A 23,104-nucleotide genomic window follows, 5' to 3' on the forward strand; every position below is an offset into this window, starting at 1 on the left:
CAACTGTAATTAACATCAACATCTTTGCTCCCACCAAATTTGACCTTTCTTTAATTTTAAGAATCCATTTCTACTAAGTGCTGGGGGATAGGGAAAGGGGTAGCAGTGATGTGCCCAGTGATCTGTGCTGGACATAGTGAGAGGTATGCTGGAGAAATCACCCTGAGCTTAAACTCAGCAGAGACAGGGACTAACAATGCATTTCAATTCAATAATCACTGATCAAGCCCTACTATGTATCAACACATATAAGAGATACAAAGACATATCATCCCCTGCTCAAAAGGCACTTCCATTCTTAATACATGCTGATTGATTGATTCTAGGGAGGGAAATCAACATGTAAATAAATGGAAAAACATGCATGTAAAAGAAATGAAGACTACAGTTAACAATGGAGGGGTGCTTCTGAACTACTCTGAGGATTCTGAAAGTCCTCTTGGAGAAGAGATGAGGAGACATCTGAAAGGATGTGGGGTTCTCAGCTGGGAGAAAGTGAGCACCACATTGGGCAGCCTGCGTAATGGAACAGAGATGAGAGACAGAATGAGTTGTTGGGACCCTAACTATGCATCTTAGTTCTGTAACTAAGGTTAAAGTCCCAGAGTTTCTTGAGCCCCAGTTACCTTATCTTTAAAATATAGATAATGATCAGTACATCTAGGGCAGCCAGGTGGCTCTGTGGAGGATGAGCCCTGGACCTGTGGTGAGGAAGACTCCTCTTCATGAGCTCAAATCTGGTCTCAGACACTTCCTAGCTGTGTGACCCTGAGCAATTCACTTCTTTCTATTTGCCTCGATTTCCTTATCTGTAAAAGGAGAGGGAGAAGGAAATGGCAAACCACTCCAGTATCTCTGTCAAGAAAACCTCAAATGGAGTAGTGAAAAGTCAGAACAGCTGAAAAATGACTCAACAACAGTAACGTCTCAGAGCATTTAGATCAGAGGGCTGCTGTGAGGAAAAACAATTCTCTATACTGATCCAAGCCGGGGGAGCGCTGGCTATCCTGCCGCAGATGGCCCGGGTTCAAATCCTCCCTCTGTCACTTAAAGCCTGTATGACATGAGGAAGTCACGGAAGGTCCCTGGGCCTCGGTTTATAAACGCTCATCTGTAAAATGAAAGATTGAAATCATTGTGCTCCGAGCTCCTGTCTAGCTTTGTGTCCAATTGTGTTATAACATGGCCTTTTGAGCTGCTGTTGCACAGCAGGCAGGCAGAAGCTGAGGCCTCCAGGGTGAACGGCATCTGCCCTGAAGAAGAAGCTCCAGCTCCCGGAACTCTGCTTCTTTCCTGCTTGACCAATGGCGCTTTTGGCCACTTGACTTAGCTAAATAAAGACAATTCCATGCTTATTCTCGGTCTCCCTGTGCGTAAAATGGGAATTAAACAAGCACACAAGCAAAGAGCAAAGCCGCCCCTCTAGTTTGCTGTGAAGAAGAAACCGAAGGATCTCATTCAAGGAGTGCAGCTTACGGCAGCACATTTCTCCTTTTTACACCGAGCTTTACCACTTAAAACGACAGGAAGACTTATGGGCCAGAAAATAAAAACAAGTCTCTGCCATCAAGGTCTTTTATCTAGTTATTCATTCCTTCCCACCTCCCACAACCCTTGCCCTTTCCACACCAGCCTCTATGGCCGGAATGTACCTTCTTTCCACACCAACCTCCCACAATCTGCTTTGAGGATGTTGGCTTTGAGGCTCAGCTTAGCTGGTACCACCTATACGAAGTCCCTCCTAATTCCTTTAGTTATTGGTACTTTAACCCTGCTCCAATATTGTGGTATTTCTCTCTTATAAGCTGCATAATCCAATGGAATGGAAATGACTTGAAGGCAGGACATGGCTTTTTTTAGTCTATGCAATGCTTGGAACTGTGCATAATACATGTTTGTGGAATTCAATGTCCAGGTGATGGGAGGTGAGAGACAAGATTTCAAAGAGCTGGTGATAGCATTCTTTATGTTCTAGGACTCCAAACAGGACCTTGGCTCTTGTCTTGTAGTTATTCAAATAGGGGTCTGCCACAGTTAGAGATGGATTTAAATATAGCGATGTAGAATTAGAGTCTGGTGGGTGTGATATAATCAAGTGTCTCTAAGAGGTATGGGATCCATATGTCTCTTACATGTAAGTCACTCATATTCTCTAACAGATATGGGGTTCACATGTCTCTAACATGTAAAGGATTCATATTCCTTAACAGTCATGGGATCCATGTGTCTCTAACATGTAAGTGACTCATATTCTTTATCAGACATGGGATCCATATACCTGTAACATGCAAGTCATTCATATTCCCTAACAGATATGAGTGTCATATGTCTCTAACCTGTAAATGATTCATATTCCCTAACAGGCATGGGAATATGTGTCTCTAACATGTAGGTGATTCACATTCCCTATCAGATGTCTGATCCACATGTCTCTAACATGTATGTGATTTATATTCTTTAACACATATGTGACCTGAATATGCATTGTATAAAGTCCTATCATAAAGGCAAAATGGGGCACAAGTCTTGTCTTAAATCTTCAAGGGTGCGGGAATGATTCTGCTGGTCCTTGCCTAAAGGCTGTGCAGGCAAATTCTTCCTTTTGTGCCAGAAAACCTAGAAAGTACTTTGCTGCTGAAGCAAAAATTCTGGCTTCCTGGGGTCCCAAATATATTTTTTAAATTAATTTTTTAAGGATGGTGGAATATGATATAACCCCTGTCAGTAAGGGACCAAGGCCATTTAAAAATCAGGGGCACATCCTATGTATAGCCACTCACTCCTCTTCCATGGCCTTGATACTACATTCATTCAGGCTCCTGGATCTAGGATTCCCCATTGGCAGGTCTGGTCTTTTCAGTGAGGTCCAACTCGGGCCACGCATCACATCATTGGTACGTCATTCGTATTCAGTTGCTGACAGATTACTGTAGGAGAAGCTGATGTCTCTGGGGGGAGATGCTGCTTCATGTCACATTGCTCATAGAGCAGACATCAGCTTACATTCAATATTTCCCAAGTGGCTTCGCACAGGAGAGAGTTATTAATAGGTAAAAGAATAGCTGAGATCCATCTTGCTCTTTTCCTACAGACTCTCAGTTCAACCTTTGCACTGACTCCTCACTAAGAAGATACCTGCCTTGAATCAGGCATTCTTTTTCTCATATCTTAGGTAAGGAAATGGGTTCAGAGAAGCCAAGTCACCTTTCCAGGGTCATTCGACTAGTGTCACACGCTGAATTTGAACTCAGTTCTCTCCTGACTCCATGTTCACAACCCTATTTGTAATGCAACTCCACCTCAGCCAAATCAACTGCGATTTTTTTTTCTTAATCATTCCTTTCAGCTCTTGTGATATGCAAATTATGACTGATCTGAGTATTTTTAAACAGAGGAATTAGCTGGCCAATGATTTATTACAGGGGGCAGACCCTTGCCTGTGTTCTGTACCATTTTCTATTATTTGTGCTTCTTAGAAGGAACTCTGTTAAGCGGAGCTGGATTTAGCCCCCTTGGGTCCTTGCCCTTCCTGGTAATAGAAATAGATCAGTAATAAAGCTTCTATTAGGGAGTTAGTACAAATCCAAAAGTCTGGGAAGTTTCCTTGAGGTTTGAATGGACTCAGAGGTTTAGAGCTAGCCAGGATTGTGGATACCTTCTGGTTCAGGAGCCTTATTTTATGTGGGGAGAATTTTGGCCGGAGAATCCTGGGCCATGCCTATGGCAGGGTTTGGCACAGCGAGGAGGGAGCGAAGCTGCCATCTGAAGCCAGTGTTACCTCCCTGCATCATCCCCACTGTACCTCCATACTTCTGACAGTGCCCTCCACAGCTCAGCCCTGGGAACAGCTTTTTAGAATGAGGACCCCAGGGTCAGGGGAGTGATTCTTGATTGTCAAAGGAAGATTCAGTGACTGTCACATCACTATAGACATTCAGAAAAAAAGATCTGACAACGTGGAGAGTTTTTTAGAATGATGTTCAATAGGGACTGAAGGTAGGAAGGTTTTCTGAAAATGATGTAGTTCATCATGAATGCCATCAGCTGGAATTCATCCTGTGCTCACATGCTCTAGGTAACTGAGGTTTCACTGTGCTAAGCTATGACAATCCTGTGTATGTGTGCATGCGTGTGCGTGTATTTGCGTGTCCATGTGTCCTTGTGTGTGCATTTCGACAGATGCTCAGCATGACGGTCCTAGTGATCATTATGATGAAACAAATAAACCGTGGGATCGATGTGTGTCATCTCCTCTGTTCTCCCTCATGCCATACCAGTGATGGGGCCTTAGTACCCGCCAGCAGTGTCCCCAGGGGCAGTGACTTTCTAAGCTCCTACTCAGAGTAGCTTTCTCCCTCCCACGTAGTGAGAATATCCCTGCTTCTCTTTACACACAGCATCTCATGTTTCAGAACCCAGAGCTGAAGGAGAGGCCTTTTCCCTCGGCCTAGACATGTGTTCAGTTACCTCTGTTTGCCTTTGATGTTGAAGGACCCAGCTGAAAGTCGGTCCAGCGGAGCTCCAAAGACAGGAAAACTCCTTTTCTTCTTGGTCTCAATCACGTCATTTTCCAGGGATACAAGTTCATCAAGGAACAGGAGCTTCTGGCTCAGCTCAGTGGCAGATTTCTCTTCAGTGTTTTCAGTGTGGGACTGTGCACTCTCAGCTATGGAGTTAACGGCCTGCTGGAGAGAGGGTTGCCATTCCCATTGTTATTGATACTAAAACAACTAATGATCCCTGGAGAGGCTATGCTTGCTTCATTTCTCCTTTGGACTTGCATATTTAGGGCCATTTACAGATCTCCTTGTATGATCAGAATAGGATCCAGGCAGAAGGCAGATGCTTCTGGCATTCAAAGTAGGGATCTGGGGGCTGCTCGATAGAATGCAGGTAGCTATGAACAAGCAGGACTGGAGCTGAGCTTCTGAAGAACTGCCCTTCCAACCCGATGGCCCTGTTAGGAAATCAGCTGGAGGCCCACCGACTTTTCTACAAAAATCTTCAGGGCTAACACTGAGCCTTCAGTTCTAATCACTCAGCCATTTAGCAGACAGTGGCCACACTCCTTTTACCTGCCAAGTTCTGCCCATAGAAGTCAACTGAAATGAGTGAAGGACTTGAAGGGAGGAGGCTCTGGGTATGAATTCCAGCTCTCCTACTTGCTACATGCATGACTTCCATGCTTGTAGCCTTGGTTTCTACATCTTTTGATTAAAAGGGTTTTATTCCATAAGTTTAAATGAATAAATGTAAATTTAATATTTTTAAAAAGAACTGAGTTCGATGCCCTCCAAGGTTCCTTCCAGATTGAGATTTCTAATGACAGTTCTAAGGAACCATCATAGACATGGAGATCATTTTGCTCATTTTAATTTATATAAATACATTTGCTCACTTTACTTAAAGAAACATTTTTCAAAACAAATATTGGAGTGATTGTCATTGACTTTGGGATTCTCTTTGAAATGGTATTCCCAAGGAAACTCTTAGACTGATTTCCTTGAATGGACTGCTTGTGCTAATGTTAATACCATCCTCTAAGCCAGCCAGACATGGGACTGTTTCATTTCTCCAGTTCTGCCGCCATCCCCCATCATTTAACCTGCTTAGGTGTTTGCTGTCCCTTCCACTCTCCCTTCTTGGGAGGGGCCAGGTAACAACACCAATGTGTTATCTTTAAGAGGGAGCATGTTGAAAAGCAACCATTCATAGCACTAGTTAGTTTTTATCAGAGGAGTAAAGCATAAAGTCTAAATGGAGTGCAAGTCAAGAAGTAGGTTTACATTTTATTCCAATCTTTTTCATATGAGGCAGAACAAAGGGTCTTTCTGGGATGGACTGGTATCAGAGATCCCCAGTTAATTTCTTCCTTTGTCTGATACCACTAAGGTACCACATAATAGAAATACCCAGCATACTTTGTAAAAGTCTGCAAAATCTTTCTTCCTTGAAACCAAGTAGAATAAAATATAAAAATATGTGAAGTAAAATGCTCTCTGGTAGTGGGGGAAAATCCCTCTTTTCTAATAACTCCCATGTAGTAGTCTAAGGACCCAGGACTGAGTGCAAAGGAATATTTATCCTTGAAAAGACACAAAGAACTGTTAGGAAAAGAAACTTGGGCTCTTGGTGACCCCATCTACTGGAAGATGGCTCCTGCACATGAACACAGGAGCTGCCAGACCCGGGAAATAAAGAAAAACCAAAATAGTAAAAACTGATCTGTATGGATGATGTGGTCAATGTCTTTCATTTTTTACTTTGGTCAAGGCAGTCACAAATCCATCCAGTCTCGGTTCTCCTCTCTACCAGCACTCAACTCTAAAGGTCACAGAAAAGGCTATATTTAGATGGGCTTATCTTTAGCCAAATTTGGTGTCTTTTAAAAGCAATTTTCTCTAGTCGTTTATATACCTGTATCGATTTTGTTAAACAAATACTTATTAAATGTCTATTAAGTACAAGACATTGTGCTTAGTTCTGGGGAGATGATAATGGAAAACCCAGACGTTATACTTCGGGGCATTCATCCTTCTGGGGTCACTCAGATATGAGCTCCAGTGGCTACAATCACAGGTAGCATATGCAGATTTCTTTGCCCTTCTTCCTATGCTGCCACAACCTTCAATTGATCAAACTGTAAGGAGATTATAAACTGAATTAGTACCTATTTGAGTCTGTCACTTTTTATTTCACAATAGGAAAAGAAAGAGGGAAATTAGCCAAAATAATGCAGTAATTTCCTTGAATTTTTGTTACCAGGCAATTGTTCTTCTGGTGAACTAGGTGCAGAGTTTAGATTTGGGCAGAAATTCCCTTCAAGAAAGACATATATAGACGCTCCGAGATCATTTCCATTACCTCTTGGGCTCCCTGGACCCCAGGCCCTTTGCCAGTGCTCCATTGCAACAGGAAGATGGCCAGGATCAAGTGAGTGACCACAAATCTCCAGTCCAGCATCTGGAAAACAGAACACAGAGAGTCAATACCCTACAGTAGTGAGGCATAAAAATAATTTAAAACATGTTGGAAATACTATGGCAAAATCAAGTCTAGTGGAAAAGCATTCAATTCAATTCAATTCCATTCCATTTAAAATGTGATTCTCTGTACAACACAGAAGGAACATCTCTATGATTTCACAGGTTTTCTAGAATTGACATGGACAAAAAAACAATCATCAGCTTCCGCACAAAAGCGGTTGTTAAGGAATGAGCCATCACACTCCAGGAAGGAACATTCCCATTGGCTCTTCTCTTCCCTTTAGAAGAGAAGGACGATAAGAATCTCCCATGAAGGTGTGCCGGAGCCTCTGACTTATGTTCCAGACCAGCCTCAGTGGTCCCATCGTAGTGATGTAGCTCTGGTCTTGTGATATCGGTAAGCATGGTCAGAGCTGACACTCCCATGGTATAGAACTCAGAGATTCTCATTCATGTTTCTTCCATTATGAGGCATCTGATTAGAATCTTCATGAATAAAAACCGTTCCAACAGTGAAGAAATTCCAAACCAGCGTTCCTTTTCATGATCTAAAGAGAGAGGGCTCCCTTTGGAGTTAGAGGGTCTAGATTCAGATCTCCCATTTAACACTTGCCACTTGATTGACCTTGGGCAAATTCTTTAGCCTCCCTGGCTCTCAGTTTCTTCATCTGTAGAATGAGTTGGCCAGCCTAATCGGTCTCTGAGTTGCCTCTGTGCTCCAGGTCTATGATGCTACAATGTATCGTCCTATAGTTTTATGGATCCCAGTTTAAGCTCTCAGTTTCCATTTCTATCAGGGAATGTAATACAAAAGGTCATTTGCTTTCCTCTGGCCTTACATTGACATCAGCTTCGCTGGATGACACACATTTCTTAATATCTCAGTAGTCACCAGACTGAGGTAGGTTGACGCACAGTGTCAGTGGTTACTCTGATTTTCTATAGGCTTAGGGAAAAAATGTTTTTTTTAACATAAATCTCTACAAATAGAGAAAGGAGACAGAAAAGGGAATGTTGCAGTTATCTGGTCAAAATGGCAGACAAAAACTGCATGGTATTCATGCAGAGAACCAGACCAGGAAGCCTACTTCATCCTTATCCTTTCTTCACCATATAGAAATATAATCATGACATACATAACCTTTCTGTGTGCCTGCTTGAGTCATCCTCAATTCATCAGCTCTTTCTGCAGGATGGCAGAGCAGGAGGGAGTGTCAAAGTGGGTAAAAGTTTGAATGTGAAGGCAAGGTCCAAATGCCACTCTTGACATATCCAAGCTAACCCCTGACAGGTACAAGCCATTTGAAAATCTCTGAATCTCTTAGACACACTGTTTCCTCACCATGCCAAATGTTCATGATGCTGCTGCTAGCCCCATCTGATATGCTTGTGAGGATCAGAGAAAGTAATGAATATACGTACAAGGTGCCTTGTACAAGTCGGTTTTTCTATTCTTTTCGCATATTAAAAAGTACCACAGTTTAAAATTTTTCTGGGGTCTTTTCCCCAAGCGGCTTATACTGTCACTGCTCTGACCTGCTGGATCCTCAGCTCCCTCCCTGCCCGTGGGAGCCAGTGCTTGCACAGGACTCTACCGGCTTGCTGTTCACCTCCATCAGGTCGATGTTGATGCCTACACCCGCATGGTGATGAAAAGTTGCAGCACTACACCTTGGCAAAAACCACATCCTGATGACTTGGGATGTGGGTATAAAAAGAAATGGTCAATTTAAAAACATGTACGTCTGTGGTCTAATAGCATGCTGGTCACCTTTAGTCTAAAAGTCCCAGGCACCTAAATTTAGTACTGGAGAGTCTAATACAAACATCCTGGCACCTGCCACACAAGACACATTTTGATGAACCTATGAAAGCTGAGCCCTGAAAAATTCGAAACACAGGAAATGACAGGGAGGGAGCAAAGGGCTCTCCCAGTTGAGTCCTTCTTTAGGGTTTTGTCCACACTGGGCAAAAATAGCTCATGACTGTGAAATCTACTAATGATCAAGCACGGTGCTTGGCACATTGTTTCCACGTGGTAAATATTTGCTAATAGATGGTTCGATTGATTGTACTACAGTAGCACTGAATAGCCTTGTGAATTAGTCAAGAAAATTATTTTTAGAAGGTTTAGAGAAGTGAAATCTCTTAATCTCTGTGGTGAGTAACCCCAAAACGAATAGCAGAATCTCTGAATGCAAGCGGTCATTCCTATGTGTTTACTACAAAGGTAGAAGTACAGCATCAGTAAAGAGGTCATCGAGAATTTCTTTTGGGATCTCCAGGGAAGGGCAAACCCATCACCTCACAAGGAGGTGCCATTTCACTTTGGGATAACTGAAATTGTTTCTAAATATTAGCAAAGATTTGTTTTCTGATTTCCACTGGCTGTGGCTGCCCTTAGTTCTCTTCAGATAGAAGATGAATCCCATACTATGTGTGGCCTGTTAATAGTTAGTTGGGGGCCCTGTATATGGAAAATCCCATAACGATTGGACAGCATGTCATCTAAATGCAACTGAAACAATGAAAAGATGAATGACTTTATATAATATGTAACTAATTTTATGAGGAAAAAAGAATGCTACTTAATTTTACCAAAGCACACTATTTAAAAGGTAGATGTGGCTATGCCCCAGATGAACACCCTTTCTTCTACCTAAGTGTTAAAAGCATATATTGACCAATCAATTCAATGCTGAACTGGAGGACACATGCACTTTAGTCTTCTTCTTTCCCTTCTAGTATAATGATAGTCAAGTCACAAAATCCATGGAGACTTAAAAATGGAAGTACATATGCCAACCTCCCTCCCAGGATGGGGAAAAGATGAATGAAATTGTTTCTGTGGGAGTAAGAGCATTTAATTCATGTGTCTATTTTAAGCAATGTTTGTAATATGCTTTAAGAGTCTCTGGGAGTAAAGTACCATAAAATTTAAAAATAAGTAGCATTTGTCCAAATATAGGCTACTTATAAATATTGACCATACCCCTAATGAGATACCTATGTGAGGAGATACATCTGAATATATATATATATATATATATATATATATATACACACACACACACACACACAAAAAAACCACTATATATAAGCCATATTCAGAGTTTAGATAAGTCAGATCTGTGGGAGGAAATAGAGCTTTTTATTCAAATTAATGGAATATTTTTCTTTTCTCTTACAGAATTTGGACTCCATCTGCAGAATGGAATATTTCCAATTTCACGATTAGGAGTGGTATTATGGATCATTTTTATCTTCATTTCATTCTTGGACTACAGTAATAGTCTTCTTACTCAATAGAATTGCTAGCAATTTCTACTTTCTCCAATGCATATGCCATATAGTTACCAAAGTCATCTTCTGAAGGCACAGGGCTGAACATGTCAGTCCTTCCTCAAAACTTTCAGTGACTCCCCTAGTATCTAAGAGAAGATATGCATTCTAAGCAAGATATTTGAAACTTATTCTAATCTAGGCCTCTCCCACATTTATGAACATTTTTCTTTTGCTTTATGGATGCTTTGTCCACATCAAATTCAACTCCAAACTGTTATCTGCATATGGCATTTCATTTTTATTTATTTATTTTATTTTTTTGCCTTTTGGAGGGCAATTGGGGTTAAGTAACTTGCCCAAGGTTACACGGCTACTATTTTTGTGTGGGTGTTAAGTGTCTCAGGCCGGAACCGAACTCGGGTCCTCCCGACTCCAGGGCCAGCGCTTTACTCACTGCACCACCTAGACGCCCCCAAATCATTTTTTTTTAAGCAATCAGGGTTAAGTAACTTGCTCAAGGTTACACGGCCAGTTATTTCTGGGTGTGGTGCTGAGTATCTGAGCGCGGATTCGATCCAGGTCATCCCAACACTGGAGCCGGTGCTCTTACTCACTGAGCCACCTGGCTGCCCCTGAATATGGCATTTTAGTCCAACCTATGTACCTTTGCCCAAATTATCCTTCATGTCCTAATGCATTTTTTTCCTTGTTACCTTGACCTCCTCAACTTCCTAAGTTCTTTTAGACCACAGCTGAAGTGTCATTGCTTCTTTAAGTAGTTTCTGATTCTCCCAAAACCAGTATCTAACACTTTCTTGCATTAATTTGTATTTAGTTTGTATTTACTGAAATATATACATGTTTTTTTTTATTCCACCAATAGAATGGTGGATCCTTGAGAATACACATTCTTCCATTTTAGTCTTTCATCCCTCAGAACTAGTTATAGTATCTTGTCAATAATGGTCATGCAATAAAGGTTTCTGGAATCAAATTTGAAAAATACACCTTCCTATATTTTATCATGTTTAAATTTTTCACAAAAGTTTAGGTGTCAGAGGAATTTAAAATGTAGGAGATTATTCTAAATATATTAGAAAAATAGTTCTGACTATAACTACCACTGGTCCCACTAATACTAGTAATGCTACTGCTGCTCTGACAATTACTACCACAACCCCAGGTCATAGACTAGTCCACATCATAGGGGGAATTCAAATTCAGGTCTTCCAACTTCTGCCTTAGAGCTCTTTATGCTATTTTCTCCTCCATTCAAAGAACTAGCAATTAATTGGTATAAGACACTTTTTATTTCCTATTTTGAACCTTATTGTGGAGGGAAAGGGAACCCATCCTAGGGGCAGAATCTCCTCAATCTCTGGTTTTATTTAGAAAACCATATTGCTCACCACAGTTTATACTGAGGAAATCTCCAGACAGGGGATTTTGATAAGGTATTAATTAAACAGGTTGTTTGAAACTTACAGCCAAATAAGATAGTGCTTTCAAATAAGTATTTGATTGAATAACAGTGAACTAATGCTTATACTGATAAGGTCCCTATCACATCTGTAGTAATGAATTTGGAGGTAGTATTGCAAATATGAGGTCAGTCAATGCCAGCAGCTTAAGGGAAAGGGGAAATAGAGTAAGTCCAACTGTGACATCAGTCTCCTCTTTGGGGGGTCATTTCAGCCCCTTAATCTATCCACATAGTCAATTATCCTCAGTCTTTCACAATAGCATATGAAGAACAATATATTATTTATCTTTTTCGACAAGGTTGCTATTCAGATCTTTCTCAGAAAGAATTTACTTATATTTTTGTGTGGCAATTTCATAATATCAAACACAATTCCAGTAGTAAAAGAGAAATAATAATACAATTCAAAATACATAGAATTGATTAAATGGCAGAAATCAAAGAGCAATGATCAAAGCTTAATGCAATCTTGATGGGAAGTCTCTGGGGAAATTCCACTGGGATGCTGTTTAATAATTTTATCAATGACCTGGATGAAGGGACACATGGCATAAATAGCAACTGTGCAGATGACCCAAAACTGGGAGAGATGGAAAACTGAATACTGGAAGACAGGGTTAGGACCCAAAATATCTTGACTAACTGGAATATTGGGCTGGATCTAATGAGATAAATTGTAAAAGCATTAAATGCAAATGTTCAATGTGGGCTCAAAAAATCTGTATTGTAAGAACAGGAAGGAGGAGACAGAGGCAGGCAGAGTTTGAAAAAATAAAAAGATAGGGATGGAAGGTAGAATCAGGGGAATGCAAACAAAGGGTAAATAATGAACATGAGCTAGAAGCCAAAAAAAGCTAATGTGATCTTGGGCTCAATCAAGAGCAGAAGACCTTCCAATAACGAGCAGGTGAGAGTCACTATTCTGCCGTGGTCCTGCCATATCTGTGATATTTTTACAACTATAGATGCCACTCTCCCTCTAGGAAGAATCAGTAAAATAATACAAAGTTTATCACAATGTGGCAAGTGGGATGAAGCTTCATCATTGGCCATAGTCATTTCCCATTATAATTTCATTAAAGGTACACTCCCCCCCTTAGGTTTTTCAAACTAATGTTCCATTTAGATTCAGGAACATTTCTGCTCCATTTCAAAATATGTCAGGGCTGAAATGAATCTCTCATCTGCCACTTTTGATTCTAAACCACTCAAAAGAAATATTTTTGAAGATATATTTTTGCCTTTAACCCATATAGAAAAAAAAATCAGCATCCATATCTTTTGCCCGGAATGTACACAGATGACAGAGCTGATTTCCAACATAAGACTGCAATAGAACTAGGTTCTGGACACAAACACTATTCAGAGACTCTCAGGCATGGAAAACCATGGGATATGGGACTTTGCATACCGACAACTCCCAACAACTCTAAGTTAATGAAAGAATGGAGATCAAAAACCAAAATCATTTCATTCAAGAAGATATCTCCAAATGACTGAAGAATTCCTGTTTGTGTTGTCTGCTGATGAAGCTTCCAGATAATGATGTTTTTTTAACCTCAAGCCATCACAGTTTTATGTTTGGGGGAAGAAAATCATAAACCACCTGGATTGTTATAGTCATTGCTTGCATGAGAGCAAGCCAGCTGAGGATAGCTCGCAAATTGTGGGCTGTTTTTAAACTCCTTAGCTGCTCTGCTCCTTCCTCCCAGCTGGCTTATGAATGTCCAGAATCTTTCTAATAGTCCTAATGGAATAATGATGAACAGGCTGGAAGTATTAAAAATCCAGGGCTTAGAATTAAAAGGTCAATGATTTTGCCATCCCATACACCTGAATAGAAATATATCTGTGATTTCAGCCAGGGTAGAAATTCCCTCCCTCATTTCAGATTGCAGTCCATCCCTGTCTGTCTGCCATATGCAAATCTTGTCCATGCCCTCCTATATTTTAAATACAGGAGGGTCACCTAAAGTGCTTGGGGTTCTTTATTATAGACTCTTGGCATCCTAAGGATAACAATGGTGCACATGGGCTATCTCTTGGAATTTGCCATTTATACTAAATGACCAATTCATTTTTTTTTCAATTGGAAGAGGTCATGGCAATAGATGCTGTAGGAAAATGAATGAGGAGTCAGAGGGCCTGGTTGCAAATGTCATCTGTGATGCTTTTTACCTGACCTGTGTGCCCCTGAGTAAATCACTCTACCTTCTCAGGCTCAGTTTCCTTATCTGTAAAATAAGATGGTTGAAATAGATTATGAGGTGCTTTTCCATATCTAGGTCTGAGACCACTTGTAAAATAAAAAAAGTTAAGTTATTTGTCTTCTGAGAGGCCTTCCAGCTCTAGTGCTGATCGCATGAACTCCAATACCATTGGGGATTTATCTAGAATGTCCCACTTAAGGGGATCATAAAACCATGGAGGAGGGAGAATGAGAAAATGCCTGGCATTGAGGCATAAGTTTAGAACATTCAAGCCTTTTCTTTTTAGGATGCTACAATATGAAACAGTTTGGGAAATTGAATGTCCTCATTGATTAAATTAATGCTCTTGGGTCACATCTCTGGTTAACATTGCATCCTTTTGGGCTAAAAGGCTTGATGGCATCTCATTATTGAAAAAGACTCTTTTGGAAACCACATGTCCTCTCTCTGTGTGAACAGCCAGTAGCAATGTGGTGTTTTCAAGGTCTGAGTTTTCTTATCTTGTTCTTTTGAAGATAGGAGTTACTCACACATTTAAAAAGATTCCCTTTCTATACCAAATTGAAATAATGGCAAATGTATAATGTCACCTTTGGTGTCATTTATTCTATGTGTAGCACTTTTTCCTCTTTTTCAGGAACCATATTAAATAGAGAACTTGGGAGACCATTACCATGAGCAGGTATCTATTGGGACTGTATCTGCTCTGGTCTCTTGGCATTTTCCTCTTTATCACTGTCAATCAGCATCTGGGAAAAAGGAGTTGGTAGTAACCAACCTTTAGTATTTAAAGAAAATCCCACTAGGATGAAGGTAATACTCAACAGGACAGAACACATAGGAGAGCAGAATTTTCCTTCCTACAGCTTGGTCCTGGCATCCAAATGTTCTTGGTGGTTACCAGAAGCGCCAGGGGGGTCCTCATTTGAGGTCCATCATAACTATAATGGCATTTCATGACATAGAGTCTCATGCTGTTGGCATGGCATTTTTTGAGCTTGCTCTAAAGAGGGCACTTTCCTATTTAGTGGTCATGCCCATTAGGGAGCAAAGAGAATCTTGAATGCCTAGGCCAGTGGAGTCGATTTCCGCAAAGCTTCGTCTTTGGTGAACTGTATATATTTTGACACAAGGACAAATATGGTGGAGTTTATTTATAGAAAATATTCCTAAAGAGAAGGCGCAATTCCCATTGGTTCAATAATTAGAAACCTCCAGATAATATGCTATGGTGTTAAAAAGTCCCACACATCTTCCATACCTTGTCCTTTTGATAAAAGAGGAAGGTCCTTGATTATGTGTGTTGTGGATTAAATCAGGAAAATATGGTTTGTGTCATAGACCTCTGAAAAACATATATAGGAAGCTAGGAAAACTAGTGATGAAAAAAACATACCACCAAATGTGTCTGAGATATCTAAAGGTACATTCAAGATAATTGATTTAGAATGACTGTAAACTTTAGCAGTTTGAGGACTTATTTTGGAATTAGGAAGAGTTGGTTTTAAGGTCAACTTCTGACATGGACCAACTCTTCAGTTACAGGCAAGGTAGGCAACTCCCAGGAAGTGATTCAATTAGGTTACAAATTAATAGTTGATCTGAATCAGTGAAGAGAGTTCACACATAAGGAATTCTCTTCACTAACAAAATAACAGATTCTATTGCATGTATGCACAGACACACATACACCCCTACATTCCTGTACACACATGTACATAGATATGTCCATACACATATACACATCCTTTAAGCTTTTTTTTTAAGCAATCGGGGTTAACTTGCCCAAGGTTACACGGCCAATTATATATTTTGTGGGTGTTAAGTATCTGAGGCCAGAACTGATCCGGGTGCTCATGACTCTGGGGCCAGCACTGTTACTGACTGCTCCACCTAGGCCCACTCAACCCCCACTATCCTTTAAGCTTTAATAGCTTAAAACTGTACAAAAGACATTTGGAAAAGTCTGAACAATGCATTTTAAATCACTTCATGTTGGATATTTCATTTGATCTTCCAATATCCCTGTGTGGGAGGAAGCCGAGAACAAATATTATTCCCATTTTCCTGATGATCAAATAGAGGCACAGAGTAACGAAATGTTGGTGGAGAAGTCAGACCTGATCTTGGTCTCTAACTTGGCTTTGCCTACATCTGATCTCTGTTCATAGTCATGGTGAGGAGCAATGGTGGGTGGGGGTGGGGTGGGCTTTAAGGCAGTGTGAAAATCACATTTTATTTGGGATGCCTGTTTTTTTTTTTAATCACATTTATTTCAATCCAGGGAGTCTGAGGGGCTGAAGATGAACAAAATGCCAAAATGAATAATTGCAATTGTATGAAGTACTGTTGGACACCTTCTGAGGTGTGTTCTCCTGTTCTTTATTCTCTGCTCCCTATCTGTGATGGGACAGGCAGCATCACTTCTCAGGCTCAGACAAAGTCTCCCTGAGTAGGCTTACTACATTCTTGTTTGGCTTATCCTTTCCTTGGGTGGGAGGGAGGAAGGAAAATTCATAATTTTGCTTAAAATGCATTTTCTTGTGGCTGGAAAGGGGCGGGGGGCAAATTGCTTGAGTTACTGATTGAGGTTGCCACAGAATGCAGACTGGCCCTCTAGGTTCTGCTAGGCTGCCTGGCATATTCTGAGAGAGTCAACTGAGAAAGTGTGAAAGAAAACCCACACTGAATGGAGAACAGAACTGATCCAGCTGCCACCGGATCATCTCCACCCCAAAAATATGGCTTGGCCAATCATGAAGAGTTCATTGTATATGCAGAAGAAGAGGGCAGGATAAATGATGGGGCTAAGGTCTCCATGGTATGCATTGTGGAAAGCAAACATTTGATTACATTACCATCCATTGCCAGCAAAGTTCCAGCTTTTCAATCACTTCTGCATTCACTATCTCATTGTGCCAGCTGTCAAACGTATCTCTAATTACTTCAATGTGTTTTTCTTTCCAAATTTTAAAATCAAAGATTAATTCTCTTATTTTACCTCTGAAGTTGTGAATCCCCAATGCTCAAAGGTTCCTGATCCCAGATTTGGAGTTATGGCAGAGGGACAGGAGATAATACCAGGCACAAAAAGATAGGCTAGGAAAAGCTTTGTCCTAGAAGGCTTTAGGATGTTGATGGCATGAGTTTGAAGGACTGCTCCCATTAATTGTAGATCAGAATGCTGAAGCAGTGCAAAGTTTAACACTTCTGGAGGCTTAAGTCTGAATATTCCTGGGAAATTGCCAACCTCTCAGATATATAGAAAACAACTTAAAACACAGGGAAATGAAAAAAAAGGGCCTTGCATGTGTCATATAACAATCTCCCTAGGATGCTAATGAACAACCAAAAGCAAGATGGCAATTATTCTAGGGCCTATGGTGCTCTCTGTCTCAGACATTCTCATCAGACTTGCTTACTTATGTGCTTGGTTGGGACTTGTAATTTTACTGTTGCAGGAACTCACAAAATGAAAACTTCTTCTACTAATGCATATTGAACAACTGTCTGCAATTAAAGTCTTAAAAAGTTACTGGGAGAATTGAGGGGTTATATGACTCCCCCATAGTCTATAGAAGTTTCAGAAAGAGGACTTGAAACCAGGTCCCCCTGTCTCCAAGCCCAGCCTTTTATCTGCTCTTTTATGCTGCATCTTTCCTGATGTTACCTGAATTCTTTTCCATCACAGAAATTCCAAGTTGAATAGAGCACAGAGAGCCTTCAGTGAGCATGCCCAGCCCACTTTATGGGTACAAAATGAAGCAGGCTTGATCATTTACCCAATGTCATGAAACAATTCATTGGCAGAGCAAGGACCTGGAGTGGAGCAGCTCTCCTGATCCAGTCCCGTGTCTCAACGTTTGTTAACAACGTTTCATCAAAAAAGCCTTCAAAAAGAGCAGACCAGCTAATGAACCTGGGGCCTAGGCATCACCAGGTATTAATGAATTTTACTTCTCTACCAAAGCTTGGGTAGAGAAAATAAGAAGCAACTACAACGATGCAAATGTAAATATGAGTAGATTTACATGGATGAGCCCAGATATGTGCATGTACACATATTTGCATCCTTGTATGTCAACAGTATACATGAACATGAATGTGAATATATGTACTTCATGTGCATACACATGTACACATACAGACTCATACATGCTTAGAAAGTGAGAGAACAACTGAACGTGCTAAGGTGCAGTAATGTCTTTATGGAAAGGATGGAAATGTCCGTGGTATTTAAAGCAGTGTACAGCAGAAGCCTCGGAACAAAGTAGAAGGATGGGAGAAGGCTGCTCACAGAGCGGAGCTCAGACAGCCATCAGTATATGTAGGGCTCACTTGGATGGCCATCCAGACACATGAGGCTTTTGTTGAAAAGGCTAGGAGGCTCCTAAAGAAGAGTTCTGAGAAGAAGAGAATTGTCTTTTATATACTGCCAGGTGCTGTCCCATCAGCTCTAAAGGCATGAAGAAAACCTCATCACCTGTGAGAGACCCTCATCACCTGAGGAGTGGGTGGCTTTATAATTCTGGGGAGGATGAATGCCACCAAACCTGGAGTCAGTCATTCTCTGTCCCAAAAATAATCAATAATATTTCTACTGTTAGCAATATGTTGAAATAAATACATATATGTAAATATACATATATATAAACCCCACCCAAAAAACAAAAGCAACTTTGTTTTAATTTTTATGCTTACTTTTAAATGAAACCAAAACGTCAATTTGAAGTGCTAGTAAAACCAGTCCTTTCCTGGCATCAAAGAACAAAGCCTAAAGTTTAGATCTCATACTTGAATACACACAATTAGTTTCAAATTGCATAGTGAATTTTTAAAGTTTAAGATAGCAGAATTAATTTAAAAAAACTCATTAACATTCTATTTATTTAATTAAGTCACATTTCTTATCCATGGATTAAGAGAACAAAACATAAAGGGAAAACCACTTTGCAACAAGGTTTTCAAGCTAAAAAATTTATGCATTTTTATTTTCAAGAATTATAAACATCAAACAACATACTAAACATATTTTTTAAAAAATAGGAAAAAACAGCTTGAATCAGTAACTTAAATAGTCTTAATCATTCTTGTGGAAATAGGGAAAACACTGAGGTTTCTATGAAATCTATGAAAAGCCAAAATACATTCAATGAGTTTGTGCCCCAGATATAGACCACAGAAAGAGCTTTTAAATTCCAACTCATTTCATATATAGTGGAAATAGAGTTCTCATGGTCTGCTAGCAATAGTGTTATTTTAAATTTAATAAAACTGACAAATAAATGAAAGAACAAAGAATCTGTAAAAACAGAAGATAAGGGTTCATCTTAAAGGATTTCTCCATGTCTTCATTTTGCTTACCTTGTTAAAAATTCAAGAGATCCAAATCTGAAACGTTGCTATGCTCTTTCTCCCTAACTTTGCCCTGATGCTGAGTTTTTTTTCAGTTTTTATAGTTTCAGCTCTACACTCCTTACTCCAATCCCTGCCTTTGCTTTCTCTTACATCATTTCTACAGATTTTCCACTGATCCTTTAACTAAGCCTCTCTCTCTCTCTCTCTCTCTCTCTCTCTCTCTCTCTCTCTCTCTCTCTCTCCCTCTCTCTCTCTCTCTCTCTCTCTCTCTCTCTCTCTCTCTCTCTCTCTCTCTCTCTCTCTCTCTCTCTCTCTCTCTCTCTCTCTCTCTCTCTTTCTCTTTCTCTCTCTCTGTCTCCCTCTCTCCCACTCTTCAACCCTCCCTTTCTTTAACTCTCTCTGTCCCTTTCCCTTCCCTGGACCCAAATTGTTAAGTCTCTTGCTTTGGTTAAGGTGACTGGGTGCAATTAAAGCTTTGGCTCTTGGTGGAAGAAGGAGTATGACAGGAAAGGGGTCAAGCATCGTGTTTAGCCTCAGACTCATCGCCTCTTCTTGGGGTTTTAACCAGACTCTGATTATCACAAATCACACTAGAGAAACTGAATACCTCATGACACGTTTAAACCATAAATCACTGGGGTTTTTGGAATTACAATTTGGGGATGAAACATGTGCTTTAAAGCTCATAATCAGACATCCCCCTCAATGGCTTTCTTATTATTTTTCTAGCTGCTCTAAATTAAAATGATCATCTCTGGAAATGACAACTGTTTTTGCCATCTGTTGTGGCTACTTTGCTGTGTCAGTGAAGTCTGTAGCTCTCCAGACATCCCATTGCTAAAATGGGAAAACTGACATTATCAAATCTATAAATATGGAACTGTAAAATCCAGGCTATAAATGCAGAGGGCCTAAGTGCTCCCTTATGGCTCTTACTTGAGGGGGGGGTGTCATAGGATCATAGATTAAGAGCTGGAAGAAAACCCAGAGAAAACCATTCCAACCTTCTCATTTTGTATATAAAAAAAGGAAAGAAAAAGGAGGCTCAGGTTAAGTGATTTACCCAAAGTCCCTGGAGAATGGCATTTCAGAGACAGGATTTGAACTTAGAATCTCTGATTCCATTGCCAATACTTGCCATTGGCCAGTGGCTCTTTCAGGTAACTTTTCAATTTCATATCAACAAAAATCTACCACAGAATTTCCTCAGTGGAGGGAATGACCAAAGTAGAAATTCCTTTTTCTGAGGCAGTCCAACTGACAGGTAACTTGCAGTTAGAAAAGTTGTCTGGGGGCAGCAAGGAGTTAAGGGATTTTCTCATGATCATCCCTCAAGTATGTGACAGAAGCAAGACTTCAGCCTGGACCTTCCTTTTTCCTGGGGTAGCCATCCTATCACTATTGCATGTTGAATCAATATATGTACTGCCAATGTGTTTGTATGTGGATATATATGAACACACTTCAAAGGTGTATACGTATATATGTATGGGTATTCACATATGTATAAACACACCTTAAATATGTACATATACACATTCATAAGTATAAACATATGTTATATATACAAATATATTTATGTGAGTATACATAAAGCACAACCTGTCTGTTCCTCTCCCCCCAAATTCTTTAAGACTAAATTGCAGATCAATTTCCAGACCATGTTGGTGGAAAGAATTTCTATCTGGAGAGGTTTTAGTATGTTTAAGATGATAAGATTAGATAGATAGATAGATAGATAGACAGACAGACAGACAGACAGATGCAGATAGATCAATGATAGGCAGGTGCATATGTATGAAAGTTCATACTTCTGGTGTATATGGTTCTTTTTGGATTTTATTTCTTTTTAGAGAGGGGAATTCAGGGCAGTTGGAGTTAAGCAACTTGCCTGAGGTCATAGGGCTATTAAGTGTTAAGTGTCTGATGTCAAATTTGAACTCAGGTCCTCCTAACTCCAGGGCCAGTGCTCTATTCCCTGCATCACCCAGTCGTCCCTATGTGGTACTTTCTTTTCAGTAAGCAGATACAGCATGGATCAGTGGGAAAAGTGCTAGATTTGTAATCAGAGAGCCTGAGTTCAGATCTCAGCTCTTCTTCTTACTTCCTGTGTGACCTTGAGAAACTACTTAGTCCCCCTGAGTTTCATTTCTTTGTCCCAAAAATGTCATGAGACTCAATCTTCTCTAAGGTTTCTTTTGACTTTAAATTTAAAATCCTCTGATGTCAGTCATAAAGGCAACCTAAGGAATGCCATCAATGAAAGAATAATCTCAATACATTTCTAGCAATTGTATTTTGGTGGAAGAGAAAACAAAACCAGATCCCAGTTTTTCCCTGCAGTGAGAATTGATTTTTCATAAAACACCATTCAAAATCCATCTCACAAATATAGGAGTGTTACCGTTCAACCTAATCTAGATAGGGAGAACAGAGCAAGAGCAAATGGGGATAGCTTTCTTGCAAAATGCTCTATTTTTTTGAAGGGCTTCCAGGGATAATATGTGCCTCAACGAGTCTGAAATTGGAGACATTGGCAGTAGTCGTGAAGTTAGGATAAAAATATAGCCTAATTGTGAACCCTCATTTAGAGTTTAGTGACACAGAACTATGCTAGCTTGCATTCACATCATGGAAGACTCTGAATATAGCTTTAACTGACTTTTCATAACTCTCTCAGCATCCAGGGCTCTCAGCTTCCCTTCTACATATCCTGGAAACTGCCTGCAGGGTGCTGCAAGGCTATGTGGGGCTATGCTCTCAAAAAAAAAGAGAGCATAGCTCTGTCATTTGGGGGATCCAAAAGTGCCACCCTATTTGGAGATTGTGCTGACCCATTCAAAGATGTGATGTACCTGTTGTACATGCATAAAAAGTAAAAGCCATGTTGCATCCACATAAATCAGGTTAAATGTCAAAGTGTGTCCCGTATGATCATATATTTTTAGAGAGATGCTTGTTAAACATTTACCAGAATATCCTTGGCCAAACGCCTTTGAAGTCCCCGACAATTCTGAAATTCTATGATTCCTTTGGCAACTACCTCGCAGGACTGGTGTAACAAAATTTGTCTGTAAAAGCCTAAAATGCCTTCTACATGTGGCTGCTTCTTGTTGTTGTTGTCATTGTTGTTGCTGTGGTGGTTGTGGTTGTGGTCGTGGTTCTCATTTTCTGGAATAGTGGATCCCACAAGTCATCAAAGTTCATTATTCTCTGTTTCCTTGAGGACTGGAGTGCTTCCCCGAATGGGCCAGCAGACTGAACATCCATTCATTCCAACATTCATTCACTCAACATTGCCTGAGTAGAGACTATGTGGCTAATTGCCAAAGGGCATAATGGAAATCAATTCAAGAGGTCTAAGGATGGCCCAACATTAACCTGAGAGCAGGCTGCAAATTCATCATTTTATAGATTAAATAAGAGGCAGTGTTGTGGGAGATTCAGGAAGACCTGCGGTCAGATTGTCCTTCTGGTACTTACCTGCTGTGGTGCATGTGTCAATCAGGGTTTGTATGTCATTTCTGAAGAGGACTGATGACATCCAGGTTGATGTCTTGACTCATATGTGAATTGATTTGAAGTGAGGCTTAGTTGTGCAGTTGTCAGCCTCACTCTCTTCCAGGGTCATCAAAGTCCAGTGGCAAAGCAAAAGTCAGGATGATTGGTGATAGTCCATGATGCATAGTGTCTTCCACATCTGCTCAAGGTCTAAGCTCTCCACAGTGCCTGCTTTAGACACCTTTATAGTTGTTGGAATAAATTATTCTTATCTGCCTATT

At 40.3% G+C, this 23,104-nt stretch overlaps 1 protein-coding gene across 2 annotated transcripts in view; it reads right to left on the reverse strand.

The window, feature by feature from the left end:
- Positions 1 to 19,669, reverse strand: part of OSTN (osteocrin) — a 36,784-nt gene extending 17,115 nt beyond the window's left edge. The window contains exons 1-3 of one of the 2 annotated variants that reach the window (XM_069083634.1): positions 19,329 to 19,669; positions 6,865 to 6,963; positions 4,468 to 4,682 (exon numbers count right to left, since the gene is read on the reverse strand). In XM_069083634.1, coding sequence (XP_068939735.1) covers positions 4,468 to 4,682; positions 6,865 to 6,963 — 314 coding nt within the window. In that variant the 5' untranslated portion in view covers positions 19,329 to 19,669. Of the gene's footprint in view, positions 1 to 4,467; positions 4,686 to 6,864; positions 6,964 to 19,328 lie in introns of both variants that reach the window. The other variant, XM_069083633.1, reaches the window with a different exon arrangement.
- Between the last annotated feature and the right edge of the window lie 3,435 nt (positions 19,670 to 23,104).

The sequence above is a fragment of the Petaurus breviceps genome, unplaced genomic scaffold (genome assembly GCF_028583685.1).
Source record: "Petaurus breviceps papuanus isolate PSGF00001 unplaced genomic scaffold, PetGlider_PUasm1.0 173, whole genome shotgun sequence".
NCBI lineage: Eukaryota > Metazoa > Chordata > Mammalia > Diprotodontia > Petauridae > Petaurus > Petaurus breviceps.